We start from the raw sequence: 14,485 nt of genomic DNA, 5'->3' as shown, positions 1-14,485 counted from the left end.
AGAAAAAAAGAATCAGACGTTGCCAGACAGGAAGAAAATACAATGGACAGCCTTCTTGGTGCTGGATTTTGCTAGAGTATGTGCAATAAAATGAGGTGATTTCTGGGACTGGGGAAAGATATAAGAATTGCTTTGCTAAAGCTTAGGTTATGGAAAATAGGAGAAAAGATTAATAATTTTTCCCTTTTGTCTATATGAGGGCAGGATTTAGGTCCAATTTTGAAGTCAGACCTAGATTGGATGGAGGCTAGGGGCAAAGTTGATATGTACAAAGTATAAGATAGTTTAAATTAGGAATCAGTGGGCCAGGCATGGTGGCTCATACCTGTAATCCCAGCACTTTGGGAGGCTGAGGCGGGTGGATGACTTGAGGTCAGGAGTTCGAGACCAGCCTGATCCAATGTGGTGAAACCCTATCTCTACTAAAAAAAACAAAAATTAGCCAGGTGTGGTGGCACATGCTTGTAATCCCAGCCACCTGGGAAGTTGAGGCAGAAGAATCACTTGAACCGGGAGGTGGAGGTTACAGTGAGCAGAGAGTGTACCACTGTACTCTAATCTGGGTGATAGAACAAGACTCAGTCTCAAAAAAAAAAAAAAAAAAGAACTTCGCAGTAATTATCTTGGATGCTGAATTTTGCTGGGTCAACAAACAATACCCCAATCTTTGTGGCATATGGTAACACACATTTATTTCTCAACAGCATTCTACAAGTCAGCTGTGCTCAGCTGGCTCAGCTTGGCTTGACAGTGGTTTATTCCAGGCTGAGGTTTGTTCATTATGGATGCCAGTTTGAAGGATCAGTGTCTCTTTCGGACATGGTCTTCTCTCAGTAAAGTGCAGGAACACAAGAAGACGAACCGCAGTACCTCTTAAAAGCACTTCATGGAACTGGTCCACATTCCATTGGCTAGAGCAAGACATGGCAAGACACACACCAAAAATTTAAAGAGTAGGCATTCATATGCAGAAGGGGGAAAAAAAGTAGGAAAGTAATTTTGCCTAAGGGATGGGGGATAGGAGAGTAAGTATTTATTGAACAATAATCTGCACTAATATAGATGTTTCTGATTTAAAACAAAATATTAAAATAATTTTTTTAATAGAAAACCTAGGTTTATTTGTTAAGCTATTACAAAAACAAAACAATTACCATTTGAAGTACTTTGAGGACTTCATCCCAGACTCACTTGTTCTGTTACAGAAACTAACCTAAAAGGTTGGAAATTAAAGGATATAACCTAAGAGGTTATAGCAGAGCAGACTGGTAAAACATGGCGAAAGGAGCTCTCTCTTTCCCACCCAGTCTACCTACACCACGCTCCTGTGCATTTTTACCACACAGATACATCTGCTAGCTTACAGAAGATGGATACGGATACGGTGAAGGCAGGAATTACAGGCCTACTCAGAGGGTACCCAGACACAGAAAGTTTTGGGGTAAATAATAAACTATAAATACCCTCTTGGTTAAGTTAATTCATCAAGTTAATAAAGGTCAAATTATCTATCTTCTGCTGGTGACAACTTGTCTCAATGTAGTCTGTCTCAAGAAAGAACTGGTTCAGGTTGGGTTTTGGAAAAGGAAAAAAGACTTTCATCAACTTCGCTCCAGAGTGGAAGAGGCACCGAGTTCTCTCCTATAGTTAGGAGCAGAATCTTAAACCTGCAGATATCATTTTCAGTGATCAACATCTGCATCCTCAAATTGTCCAGCAACTGTTGGTGTGGTATCCACCTCCATACCATCTTCATAATCTCTTATTGAATCTTCTGTCCTGACCCCAGCCATATTATACTGGCTGCTCACAGACTGAGAAAGCATTCCTTCTAATCTCTCCAATGTGGCTTGGCCTTCTGCTGTTAGATGGGATAATCCTTCTTCATAGGTGTAAAATGTAGGGATGTCCCCCTGTCCTTGTTCATGTGCTTCCACATCATATTCTTCTCCATCGTAGTCATCTGAATCCTCATCCTCAGGATCTGGATGCAAGGCCTGGCATTCGCACATTGCAGTGAACATTGCCTCCAATGCTGATTTATCACTAGGCACAAATCTAAATTCAGTAATAGGTTCAACATCTTCATCACTGTCTTCCTCTTCTTCATCAGCAACAGATTCTTTTGATTCTTCTTCAAATTTGGCATTCACCATAACATACAAGTGCTCTCCTAGACAGTCACTTCTGTCCCTGGACAATGCATGTAAGCTAATCGTGGGGTATTCCAGTGAGAATCCTAATCCGGAGCCATCTAACCAAGACAGGCGGCTCTCAGCGATGTAAAGGGTACCGGTGCCAAGGCCCTTCCCGTTCAGCACAGCCTCGGTGTCCGGCTGCTGCCGCAGGAGCCCCTCCGCCGGCCCAGGCGGCGGGAAACTTTTAAGAAAGCTCATGGCAGCAGGGAATGCAGCAGCACAGGTCCTGAGGGAGTTGGGGCACAGCAATGCTTGCACAGCACCGCCCACCCTGGAAAAGGAAAAAGCTAAAATCATTTTTTTTAAGTGAGGTTTTAAGTATAGAGAACCTGGTAGGGAGAAGGGCTTCTAAGGACCTGGAAGTGAGAAAGATTTAATAAAAACTTCAAAGCAATATCAGCATTATAAGATAGGGAGCAGCAAAGTCTCTTAGACATTCTGGAGTTAGTCCTCCCTAGGTTCAAATTCTGGATCTATCACTTCCTACCTATGTACACTTGAGCAAGTTATATTTTGGATCTGTAAAATGTGGGAACCACATTATCTTTTTTTCATTTCAGCTCTAAACGCATCTTTCACTGCCCCGTTTGTGATACTGGAAGTTTTTCCCTAGCCAGTTACTGTTAAACTTTATCAGTAGAGTGACTAGAAGGACCTGGAGAAGGAGGGGTGTTTCTTGCCAATTCTAGGGTGCTCTGTGGCTTGCTTCTATAGCATGCAGGAACTAGTTGGACACTCAGTGGCACCCAACTGCTTAGGAGTTTTAGCAGCAACTCTCATGCAATTTTTCTAGTGAAACTGCTTCCTCGTGGGTGGCTTCCCTTGGCATTGCAAAGGTCAACTTCCCAACAAATTCCACCAGCATGAGTTGTCCAGTAGATGATTTGTTCTGGTATCACAGAGAGTGGCTTTCTAGTGCGTTTTGCTGGCATAGCACCTCAGTAAGTTTCTCTGACACACATAGCTGTGCCTTCTCCACACAATCTATATCTCTGCCCTGGTGAGTGAGAGTAGACCTTTTATAGACTAGTCTTTTCTTGGTACTCTGCGTCAACTCTAGAATAGTAACTGCTCCTGGTATCTGCTATCTCTTTAACTTCTGAGTAGTAAATTTCCTGTTGTAATTAATATACGTATATTTTGAGACAGCGTCTTGCTCTGTTGATCAGAGCTCACTGTAGTCTCAACATCCTGGGCTTAAGTGGTCCTCTCACCTCAGCCCCCTGAATAGCTGGGACTACAGGTGCATGTCACCACATCTGGCTGATTTTTTTTTTTTTTTTTGGGAGAGATGGGCTCCTACTGTGTTGTCCAGGCTGGTCTTGAACTCCTGGGCTCAAATGATCCTCTTCTCTCCTTGGCCTCCAAACTTAATAATATTAAAAGTTTCTTGTTTAGACTGGGCGTGGTGGTTCACGCCTGTAATCCCAGCACTTTGGGAGGCTGAAGCAAGCAGATCAGCTGAAGTCAGAAGTTGAAGACCAGTCTCAGCAACATGGAGAAACCCCATCTCCACTAAAAATACAAAATTAGCCATTCACGTTGGCACATGCCTGTAATCCCAGCTACTTTGGAGGCTGAGGCAGGAGAATTGCTTGAACCGGGAGGCAGAGGTTCCAGTGAGCTGAGATTGAGCCATTGCACTCCAGCCTGAGCAACAAGAGTGAAACTCCATCTCAAAAAAAAAAAAAAAAATCAGGTTTATAAGTAGTACTTTTCTTATAAGATTATTCTGTGGTTTAAATGGGGTAATAAAAGCAAACTGTTTTGAATAGTGCCTGTCATAGAACAATTACTTCAGTGTTTATTAGTAATGTTGGTAGGATTATCATCATCATCATAAGTGCCACTAGCTAGGAGTAACATTTCTACTTGTTGTCCACAGGATGTTTCGTCTGAATTCACTTTCTGCTTTGGCAGAACTGGCCGTGGGGTCTAGATGGTACCATGGAGGAACACAACCTATCCAGATCCGGCGAAGACTAATGATGGTGGCTTTTCTGGGAGCATCTGCAGTAACTGCAAGTACTGGTCTTTTGTGGAAGAGGTGAGTATTGTCCCACCATCTTGTTCTTGCATGTATGTTTATTCTTCTGGTTATCTCTGTTGTCAGAAAGGAATTGATTTCTGGCTTAACTCTATCAGAATTTCTTGCCCAGATCATTTGCTATTATTAATAATCGTCTATGAAATAAGATGTTTCAAAGAATTCAAGTATTATACCAAGGCAATAAATAGGAAGCACTGTGCTTCAAGGTCTGCTTTTCTCCTCTGCTGAACATTTTAAATAATGGGATAGAGATAGCAATTCAGCTTTAGAAAATGAATGCTTTCTGACCAGGTGCAATAGCTCACACCTGTATTCCCAGCACTTTGGGATGCGAATGTGGGCTGATCATTTGAGGTCAGGAGTTCGAGACCAGCCTGGCCAATGTGGCAAAACCTCATCTCTACAAAAATACAAAAAAATAGCCAGACACAGTGGCATGAGCGAGGCTGAGGCAGGAGAATTGTTTGAACTTGGGAGCTGGGTGGCGGTTGCAGTGGACCAAGATTGTTCCACTGCACTCCAACCTGGGAGACAGAGTGAAACTGTCTTGAGGAAAAGAAAAAAGAAAATAAATGCTTTCTGAGACTTCACAATTTGGTGACCCTGTGAAATTAACTAAGAAACTTTGGTACTTTTGTGTGCCTGATAGTTTTTTTCACTAGTTATGGAAGGTACCTTCGAGAGAAGAGAAAATGTAGTGAGCCACAGTCTTCTCTTTCTTAAAATGCATAGGTACTATTTTTCTGACTCTGTAACTCTTTGTTTTTTATTTTTGTTTGCTTTTTGATATGGAAGTTTTGATCTGTTGCCCAGGCTGGAGTGTAGCGGTGTGATCTTGGCTTACTGCAACATCTGCCTCTGGGTTCAAGCAATTCTGAGCCTCCCAAATAGCTGAGATTACAGGCATACATCACCATGCCCAACTAATTTTTTTTTTTTTTTCATTTTTAGTAGAGATGGAGTTTTACCATGTTGGTCAGGCTGGTCTCGAACTCCTGGGCTCAAGTGACATGCCCACCTTAGCCTCCTAAACTGTTGGCATTACAGACGTGAGCCACTGTGTCCAGCCTCTAGGGCTAATTTAGCCCTATTAATATAGCATAATCTTTCTGGGATGTTACTAAATGCCTTGGGTGTTCAGTGAGGTTCCTTTAGTCTGACTTGGCAGAGCTTGATTATTTCCTGCTTGTGAGCTCTGGAAATTGATTGGCCTATGGCTCGTTGGCAATTATTTTGTGTAGTTTCATCCTAAGAATGCACTGCTTAGTGTTGACTCAATACCCAAGAGCATTCCGTATAGATTCTTGGAGCTCTTTCTCTGTGTGACTTTTTCCTTTTGAGTCCTCTGCCTCACCAATTCCAGGCACCTCAGCTTTTCCAAACTTCAATCTCTGTCAACTTAATTTAGCAAGATCACTGTATTTGGCCTGAGATCCTCTTTGTGGTCTAGAAAATGTTTCCAGACAGCAGTTCTGGGCAATTACAGTCTCCATTTTCCTTTTTCATTCTTTCTCTCTCCCTTTCTCTCTCTCTCTTTCTTTCTTTTTTTTCTGAGATGGAGTCTCACTTTGTCACCCAGGCTGGAGTGCAGTGGTGTGATCTCAGCTCACTGCAACCTCTACCTCTTGGGTTGAAGCGATTCTCCTGCCTCAGCCTCCTGAGTAGCTGGGACCAGGCACGTGCCACCACGCCCGGCTAATTTTAGTATTTTTAGTAGAGATGGGGTTTCGCCATGGTGGCCAGGCTGTTCTCAAACTCTTGACTTTAAGTGATCCTCCCACCTTGGCCTCCCAAAGTGCTGGGATTACAGCATGGTGTGAGACACCATGCTCAGCCAGGGCTCCATTTTCTTAGAGAGTTGCATACTGTGCAATGTCTGAAAGCAATCATATATTTTGTTCAGTTTTCTGTATTTTTGCCCTGGTAGGAAGCCAAATCCGTTACAGTTTGCTCCATTATGGCTGTAAGCAAAAGTCTTCTTTTTGTACATCATTATATTTCATCAGTTCTGTAATATTTAATTAATTTTAGTATTATATCATTATAGCAATGGCTTCAACTACCAGAAGTTAAAAAAGGAATACTTGTATTATCTTTTGGGCCCCTATTTCTTCTTTATTTATGTGCCTTTTTATTGTGGTGAAAGATGCGTAACATAAAAGTTACCATCTTAACCATTTTTTTTCGAAAGACCTTGATGTTCTGCCCTTTCAGTTACAATGGGGACAGTTGGGAGAATGAGATTGAGAAGAATTGGAGTGGGATTAAGAATGAGGAGGGGCTCTATGTCTGGAAGTCCATTTAGTTTTTGTACTGGAAGGGCCCATTGTGTCTGGTTTTCTTGAGAAGATGTTGGATGAGGGCTTCCGTCACATGTCTTTACCATTTTAAAATATGCAGTTGAGTAGTTTTAAGTGTATTGACATCATTGTGAAACAGATCTCCAGAACATTGTCATCCTGCAAAACTGAAACTCAACTCATTCAAGAGCAACTTCCTTGCTTCCCCTTCCCTCACCCCCTGGTAACCCCCATTCTACTTTCTGTTTCTGTGAATTTAAATACTCCTGGTAACTCATGTAAGTGAAGTCATATGTTTTTGTGACTGGTTTATTTCACTTAGCATGAGGCCCTCAAGATTGATCCATTTGTAGCTTGTGATAGGATTTCTTTCCCTTTTAAGGCTGAAGAATATTCCATTATATGTACATAGCACGTTTTGTTTATTCATCTGCTGGTGGACTTTTGAGTCATTTCCACCTATCAGCTATTGTGATAGTGCTGCTGTGAATATGGATGTGTAAATATTTCTTTGAGACCCTTGCATTTCTTTGGGATACATGCCCAGAGATCATTTGAAGAGCTTCTTCATGTAGAATATTTGACAAATTCCAATGCTGCTGCTCTGCTAAGCTGTATCTGTTTGCTTATTTGGTTAATATGATGGACGTCAGGATTAATCTGGATTTCTTTTTTGCATATACAGGGCTCATGCAGAAGCTCCACCATATGTAGACAACCTGAAGACTGACATTGGTGATAAAGGAAAGAATAAAGATGAAGGGGACATTTGTAACCATGAAAAAAAGACCACAGATCTTGAGCCTCACCCAGAAGAGAAAAAGAAGAAACGTTCTGGATTCAGAGACAGAAAAGTATGAAACATAGCCTTCTAAGTTGGTTAGAAGTACATCCTAAATTAGAGGAATGCAGTTTCATCTTTCTTTTTCTTTCTTTCTTTCTTTTTTTTTTTTTTGAGACAGGAGTCTTGCTCTGTTGCCCAGGCTGGAGTGCAGTGGTACTATCTTGGCTCAGTGCAACCTCCAACTCCCAGGTTCAAGTGATTCTCCTGCCTCAGCCTCCTAAGTAGCTGGGATTATAGGCACATGCCACCATGCCTGGCTAATTTTTTTTTTTTTTGTATTTTTAGTAGAGACGGGGTTTCACCATGTTGGTCAGGCTGGTCTTGAACTCCTGACCTCGTGATCCGCCCACCTTGGTGCCCCAAAGTGCTAGGATTACAGGTGTGAGCCACCATGCCCAGCTTACTTCCATCTTTTTAATCATGTTTCAGATGGTTTATACTCACTTTCAAGTTGTCACTTTGTTATTTGCCATCATGTTCTAAGCCACAGGTACTCTTGGAATGTGAAGTTAAAGGAGGTAGTTAAAAGGATCTAAGACCAATAACCATGATTAGCATATTCTGTTTTTGTTTTTGTTTTTGTTTTTGTTTTTGAGACGGAGTTACCCAGGCTGGAGTGCAATGGCGCGATCCTGGCTCACCGCAACTTCTGCCTCCTGGGTTCAGGCAATTCTCCTGCCTCAGCCTCCTGAGTAGCTGGGATTACAGGCACGCGCCACCATGCCCAGCTAATTTTTTGTATTTTTAGTAGAGATGGGGTTTCACCATGTTGACCAGGATGGTCTCGATCTCTTGACCTTGTGATCCACCCGCCTCAGCCTCCCAAAGTGCTGGGATTACAGGCGTGAGCCACCGCGCCTGGTCCCAGCATATTCTTTCTTAGTTCTTTCAGTTCAGCTGCCTAAGGTGATTCTTTTTTTTCTGGATCTTCCTGATGCTAAATATGATCATATATGTTAGGTTGAGTCTTTGTGGTATTTCTGATATCAGGTTGTAGAGGGAGAATAAAATCTCTTTGGAAACAAATTCTAGAAAACCAAGTAACTTTGAGGACAGCACAAACTTCAAATGACTATCAAGTTTTATGTGATTAGGCCCTGTACAGCGGCTCATGCCTGTAATCCCAGCACTCTGGGAGGCTGAGGCAAGCACATCACCTGAGGTCAGGAAGGAGTTCAAGACCAATCTGCCCAATGTGGTGAAACCCCATCTCTACTAAAAATACAAAAATTAGCTTGGCATGGTGGCTTGCATGTGTAGTCCCAGCTACTGGGGAGGCTGAGGCAGAATTGCTTGAACCCAGGAGGTGGAGGTTGCAGTGAGTGGAGATTGCGCCAGTGCACTCCAGTCTGGATGACAAAGCAAGACTCCATCTCAAAAAAAAACAAAACAGATTTTATGTAGTTAACACAACATGCTGTTACGTAGCTTTGCCTTAACAAAGTTTCAATTCCACTGTAGCGGTTCCTGTGATACCTGGTATTTGAGTTCCATAAAAACGAGTGATGAACAATGAAAAAGATGAATTTCTTAGTCATTTTGCATGTTAAGGTTAAAATTCAGGGAGTTGCCTTCAATTGGTAAACTATAGCTAATAATGCAACAAGATAACTTGAGTTATTTCTGTATTTTGTATGTGTGTGGTGTGCGTATTTGCAAGAAGAGTTCTTTGTAAAATCTGGATCTTTTGTCTGGTTTCATCTGTTAGATGAAGTTTTTTTTTTAATTTTTGGAGACAGTCTTGCTCTGTCACCCAGGCTGGAGTGCAGTGGGATGATCTTGGCTCACTGCAACCTCTGCCTCCTGGGTTCTCCTGCCTTAGCAATTCTCCTGTCTTAGCGTCCCGAGTAGCTGGGATTACAGGTGTGCACCACCATGCCCAGCTAATTTTTGTGTTTTTAGTAGAGATGGAGTTTCATCATTTTGGCTAGGCTGTTCTTCAACTCCTGACCTCAGGTGATTCGCCTGCCTTGGCCTCCCAAAGTGCTGGGATTATAGGCGTAAGCCACCATGCCCGGCCTAGATGAAGTTATTAAATGTGATTTTCCCAAACCCAAATTCATTTCTGATTGAGGTGAATTTGAACAAAAGTTGTGCATCACAAGTCAATTATCAAGTGTCCATGTTTTTCTGTAATGGTACATTTATTTATTCTTTTACCTTGAGTGAATTCAAAGAAAGCACAACTTTACTCTGTGCCAGTAGTTTTATCTACTGCCCAATCACACTTTCCATTTTGCAAAATACAGATAATGTTCCAAATAAACCTACTTTTTTGAATCTACTTCTGTTTTCTGCTCCTGCCTTCTGCTCAGCAGATGGGCATGTCTTCATAGAAAAAATTAAAGCTATCAGTGTGATTTACTTAAATTCTAACCCTTATAGTTATAAAACCTAGCTAATCTGTGTTTGAAATAGTTCTTATTTCTTTCACTGAAGTTTCACATGAAGAGCTGTCTTTTCCCATTCAAGGATAATTGTTTTAATGTCTTCCTTTATCTCCAGTAATCTATTTCATCACTTATTCTGTCTTTATTCTGTTTTTTTTTTCAGCCATTCTTTGTGTATTCATTATTTTACATGGTCTAGATAGACATGTTAAGGATTTCTCTATTCATAATTTAAGAAATAATAAACCACATTTTTATGCCATAGGTTTTGGTTTTTGTTTGTTTGTTTTGAGACAGAGTCTTGATCTGTTGCCCAGGCTGCAGTGCAGTGGTGTGATCTCAGCTCACTGCAACCTCTGCCTCCCTGATTCGAGTGATTCTCATGCCTCAGCCTCCTGAGTAGCTGGGATTACAGGTGCTCGTTACCACATCTGGCTGATTTTTGCATTTTCAGTAGAAACGGGGTTTCACCATGTTAGCCAGGCTGGTCTTGAACTCCTGAGCTCGGGTGATCTGCCCACCTTGGCCTCCCAAAGTGCTGGGATTGTAGACATGAGCCACCATGCCTGGCTTATGTCATAAATTTAATAAAAACGTATCTTTTATCCTATGTAGATTCAAGGGTTTGATTTATTTTTCAGAAATCATGCCTCTTAAAATGTTCTTCATATCTGTTTCATGGATGAATTAAAACATCCTTGTTTCTTAAGCAATTAGTGCCTTACTATAAAGAAATGTACATAAAATCCAGATCTAAAGTACAAAGTCATTATAATTAGTAACCACCACTTGTTTTCTACTGAAAATGGCATGTTCTTCCCTGAGCCCTCCTTATAGTGCCTTGTGCCTCCTGTGGACTACAGAGGTTGTGAATCTCTGTTCCAACATGGTGCTATTGGAAATTCAGTGAGAGGTACAGAGACTGTTTGGCAAGAGAGATGGCAGCAACACACCAAGTCCTTCTTAAACTGCGTATTTTAATCCTTTTTTCTTCTCCATTTTGATAACCTATTTTCCTCTTGCTGCTTTCCCATTGATTTCTTTTCCTCTTGTCTGGTCCTGTGATGTATACATCAGTGGTCCCCAACCTTTTTGGCATCAGGGACTGGATTTGTGGAAGACAATTTTCCCGCAGACCAGAGTGGGAGGGGATGGTTTGGGGATGAAACTGTTCCACCACAGATCATCAGGAATTAGATTTTCATAAGGAGTACGCAACCTAGATCCCTTGCATGTGCAGTTCATAGTCGGGTTTGTGCTCCTGTGAGAATCTCACGTTGCTGCTGATCTGACAGGAGGGGGAGCTCGGTCAGTCATGCTCCACCACTGCTCACTCCTGCAATGCAGCCTGGTTCCTAACAGGCCCCCAACCAAAACCAGTCTGCAACCTGGGGCTGGGGACTTCTGCCCTACATGTTGTCCTCCACATTCTATTCTCAGTTTTCTTTTAATTTTTTCTTTTTTTAAATTTATTTTTTTTTTAATTTTACTCAGTGTAGAGATGAGGTCTCACTATGTTGCCTAGGCTGGTTTTAAACATCTTAGCTCAAGCAATCCTCCCACCTTGGCCTCCCAAAGTGCTAGGATTACAGGCATGAGTCACTGTGCCTGCTCATTTTTCATTTATACTTTTGTTCTTTTATGTTCTCTTAATTTTTATGTAATATTTCAAAATATTCAGAGAAAAAATAGAGAATAATATAATGAACACTCTCCCAACACTCAATTTTGTCAAATTTTAATATTTACTTCAGATTTTTTTAAACAAGAAATGAATATTAAAAATACATTGCTTTTATACTCTTCAGTCCCTTTCCTCCCTCATCTTCTTCCATCTTCTTCAGAGGTAAACCGGTATCCTAAGTTTGCTTTTTGTTTTTTGTGGGTTTTTTTTTTTTTTTTTTTTGGAGAGAGGATCTCACTCTGGTACATAGGCTAGAGTGCAGCAGCACAGTCATAGCTCACTGCATCCTCACACTCAGAGAACAATTCTGCTTCCTAAGCCTCTGGAGTAGTGAAGACTACAGGTGTGTGCCACCATCTCCAGCTAATTAAAAAAGAATAAAATTTGTAGAGTCAGAGTCTTGCTCTGTTACCCAGGCTGGAATGCAGTGGCAGAATGAAAGCTCACCGCAGCCTCGAACTTCTGGGCTCAGGTAATTCTTCTGCATCAGCCCTATTAGCCAGGCCTATAGGCATGCATCGCCATAACCAGCTAATTTTAAAAAAGATTAATAGAATGGGGTCTTGCCCAGGCTAGTCTCAAACCCCTGGTTTCAAGAGATCTTCCCGCTGCTGCCCCTTTTGCTTTGTTTGTTTTGTTTTTCTTACTTTTTCCTATTCAGTGCTTCAGTGGCTGCTTTCTCTCACCTGCTAGGCCTTCAGAAGTAGGTCTTATATTCATAGCTCTGTGCTTGCTTCTCATTGTATTGAAGATCCAGTCACTGAGCCCAACAGCAGTTTAGCAGAGGTTCTGGAGCAAAGCTGTGGAAAATGCTCTCAATAAGCATTTTCTCTAGGTAGCAGCTTACTAAAACTTCACTCCTTTTATGGTCAAGAGAAGCCCTACAGTAGCTTCTTCTGGTTTTATTCAGTGAATTTTGCTCTGAGTCCACACCTCCTTTTCTGCCTACTTATTGCCCTTCATCCCATATACTATGAGCCCCTAATTGCTTTGCCTGTTTTCAGACTGAGGCCCAGAAGCCTACAACTTTATTTCTTCCATCACAGTATACTTCTATGTAGTCTCTGACCCACAGAGATGGTATCTTGTTTTGAACCAGTTATGCCTTTAAAATTTTCTCATCTTTAAGTTTACTAATGATTTCTGTATTTTTAGAGCACAGGCTCAAAAACCAGAAAATTCTAAGTGTATTGGAATCTCACTGTTGTTTCTCTACTTTTCAGTTATAAAATTGCTCTTTGAATTGTGAGATCCATTTACAGAAAGTGTTGCTGCTGTTTAGCCTCTTGCTCAGTAATGATCTGGTTTGTTATTTTTATATTTCAGATAGTTTTGTCTTCATTGTTTCTGAGCTATTCATTTGAGGCTATGTTTAGTGGCATCTTCATTTTAAAAAGCCAAATTATTTAGTTCAATTCATTGTAACTTTAAATTGATTGATAGGAAAACATGAATATTAAAAGATGTAAAATATGTTATATATGCCAAACAAAATGCCAAGGAAAGTAGTGTGCTGTTGGACACTTGACTCAGTTTACTTATTTACAAACAACAGAATGAATAGAAAAATGGAAGGCAGTTATTGAGCATTTTCTGTGTACCATAGTATATATTTATATGCATGAATCTATATATGTGTGTATATAAATATTTGTTAGTGTATATGTAGACATACACTTATAAAAATATATAGTTTATTGTGTGAAGGAATTTAGTAGCTTGTCTAAAATCATATCATACAATTGGTTACTCATAGAGGCAGGAATAAAATTTAAATCTGTCTAATGTCAAAACCCTTGCTCCTTATACTATATTCTTTTAACATTATGTCTTTTGGTCACAAGACTTTGTTCATGGTATAACCTTGGTCAGTTATTGTCATGTCATTTCAGTGATCTTAGGATTTCTAAATGTGATCTTGAGTCTTAATTTTTCATTGTGTCCACTGTGGTGGAGATTGCTAGTTGTCCACTGAATAGGAGTAATTTGAACCACGTCTAGGCCTGGCTCCTGAGTGATCTGAGCCACTTCTAGGCCTGGTTCCTAAAGCCCTCACCTAGTTTTTCAATGTTTTTTCCCCTTTTTCTGAGAGCTGGAATGGAGATGGGTAGAACTGACCTTGGAAGCCATATGTTGGCTGACTTCAGTTTGAGTACATGAAAGAACTTTTCAGTTCCTGCCAACTGGGATCGTGCACTGTGGGTTGTATCTTGGCGAAAAAGACATTTACATTTTATTGAAGCCATTGTATTTTAAGGTGTATTTGTAATAGCATTTTAACCTACCCTAACTAATATGCTTGTTTTAAAAGAAAGGCTAAGAATCACGGCCACAATCTTTTTTGAGATGGAGTCTCACTCTGTCACCCAGGCGGGAGTGCAGTGGCAATCTCGGCTCACTGGATCTTCTGCCTCCTCGGTTTAAGTGATTCTCCCTGCCTCAGCCTAAGTAGCTGGGATTACAGGCACTCGCCACCATGGCTGACTGGCTAATTTTTATATTTTTATTAGAGACTGGGTTTTTCCATGTTGGCCAGACTGGTCTCAAACTCCTGACCTCAGGTGATTGATCCGCCTGCCTTGCCTTCCAAAGTGCTGGGATTACAGGCAAGAGCCATCATGCCTGGCCAGATTTTTCAACATGGGCAAAATATGTTGAAGAAATTTTTACAGACATACTTTTACCATCAATAAGATACAACAAATGAAAAAATATATTCTTTAATAATTTGAGGACTTATTTTGACTGACAGTTAAGAATGTTAATATGGGGCTGGGTGTGATGGCTCACGCCTGTAATCCCAGCACTATGGAAGGCTAAGGTGAGTGGATTATCTGAGGTCAGGAGTTTAAGACCAGCTGGTAAAATCCTCTCTCTACTAAAAATACAAAATTAGCTGGGCGTGGTGGCACACGCCTGTAATCCCAGCTACATGGGTGGCTGAGGCATGAGAATTGCTTGAACCTGGGAGGTGGAGATTGCAGTGAGCTGAGATCATGCCATTACACTCCAGCCTGGA

The 14,485-nt window shown here is 41.1% G+C and overlaps 2 protein-coding genes across 4 annotated transcripts in view; one reads left to right on the top strand and one right to left on the bottom strand.

Moving 5' to 3' along the window:
* MICU1 (mitochondrial calcium uptake 1) overlaps nucleotides 1-14,485 on the top strand; it is a 224,373-nt gene that overhangs the window by 44,539 nt on the left and 165,349 nt on the right. For all 3 annotated transcript variants that reach the window (XM_074382370.1, XM_010339272.3, XM_003928615.4), the window contains exons 2-3: nucleotides 4,084-4,245; nucleotides 7,234-7,402. In XM_074382370.1, coding sequence (XP_074238471.1) covers nucleotides 4,085-4,245; nucleotides 7,234-7,402 — 330 coding nt within the window. In that variant the 5' untranslated portion in view covers nucleotide 4,084. The remainder of the gene's footprint in view (nucleotides 1-4,083; nucleotides 4,246-7,233; nucleotides 7,403-14,485) is intronic.
* LOC120367321 (methylosome subunit pICln) lies at nucleotides 1,102-2,478 on the bottom strand. Its single transcript, XM_039477730.2, has one exon. The coding sequence runs from the start codon at nucleotides 2,394-2,396 to the stop codon at nucleotides 1,683-1,685; it is 714 nt and encodes a 237-aa protein (XP_039333664.1). The 5' UTR covers nucleotides 2,397-2,478; the 3' UTR covers nucleotides 1,102-1,682.

This window comes from Saimiri boliviensis, chromosome 12 (assembly GCF_048565385.1).
Source record: "Saimiri boliviensis isolate mSaiBol1 chromosome 12, mSaiBol1.pri, whole genome shotgun sequence".
In the NCBI taxonomy this organism is placed as follows: domain Eukaryota; kingdom Metazoa; phylum Chordata; class Mammalia; order Primates; family Cebidae; genus Saimiri; species Saimiri boliviensis.
This window is presented reverse-complemented; position numbering and strand designations above follow the sequence as displayed.

Excerpts from the sequence above, each read along its gene's own strand:
- LOC120367321 (XM_039477730.2), bottom strand. The coding sequence starts at position 2,396 with ATGAGCTTTCTTAAAAGTTTCCCGCCGCCTGGGCCGGCGGAGGGGCTC.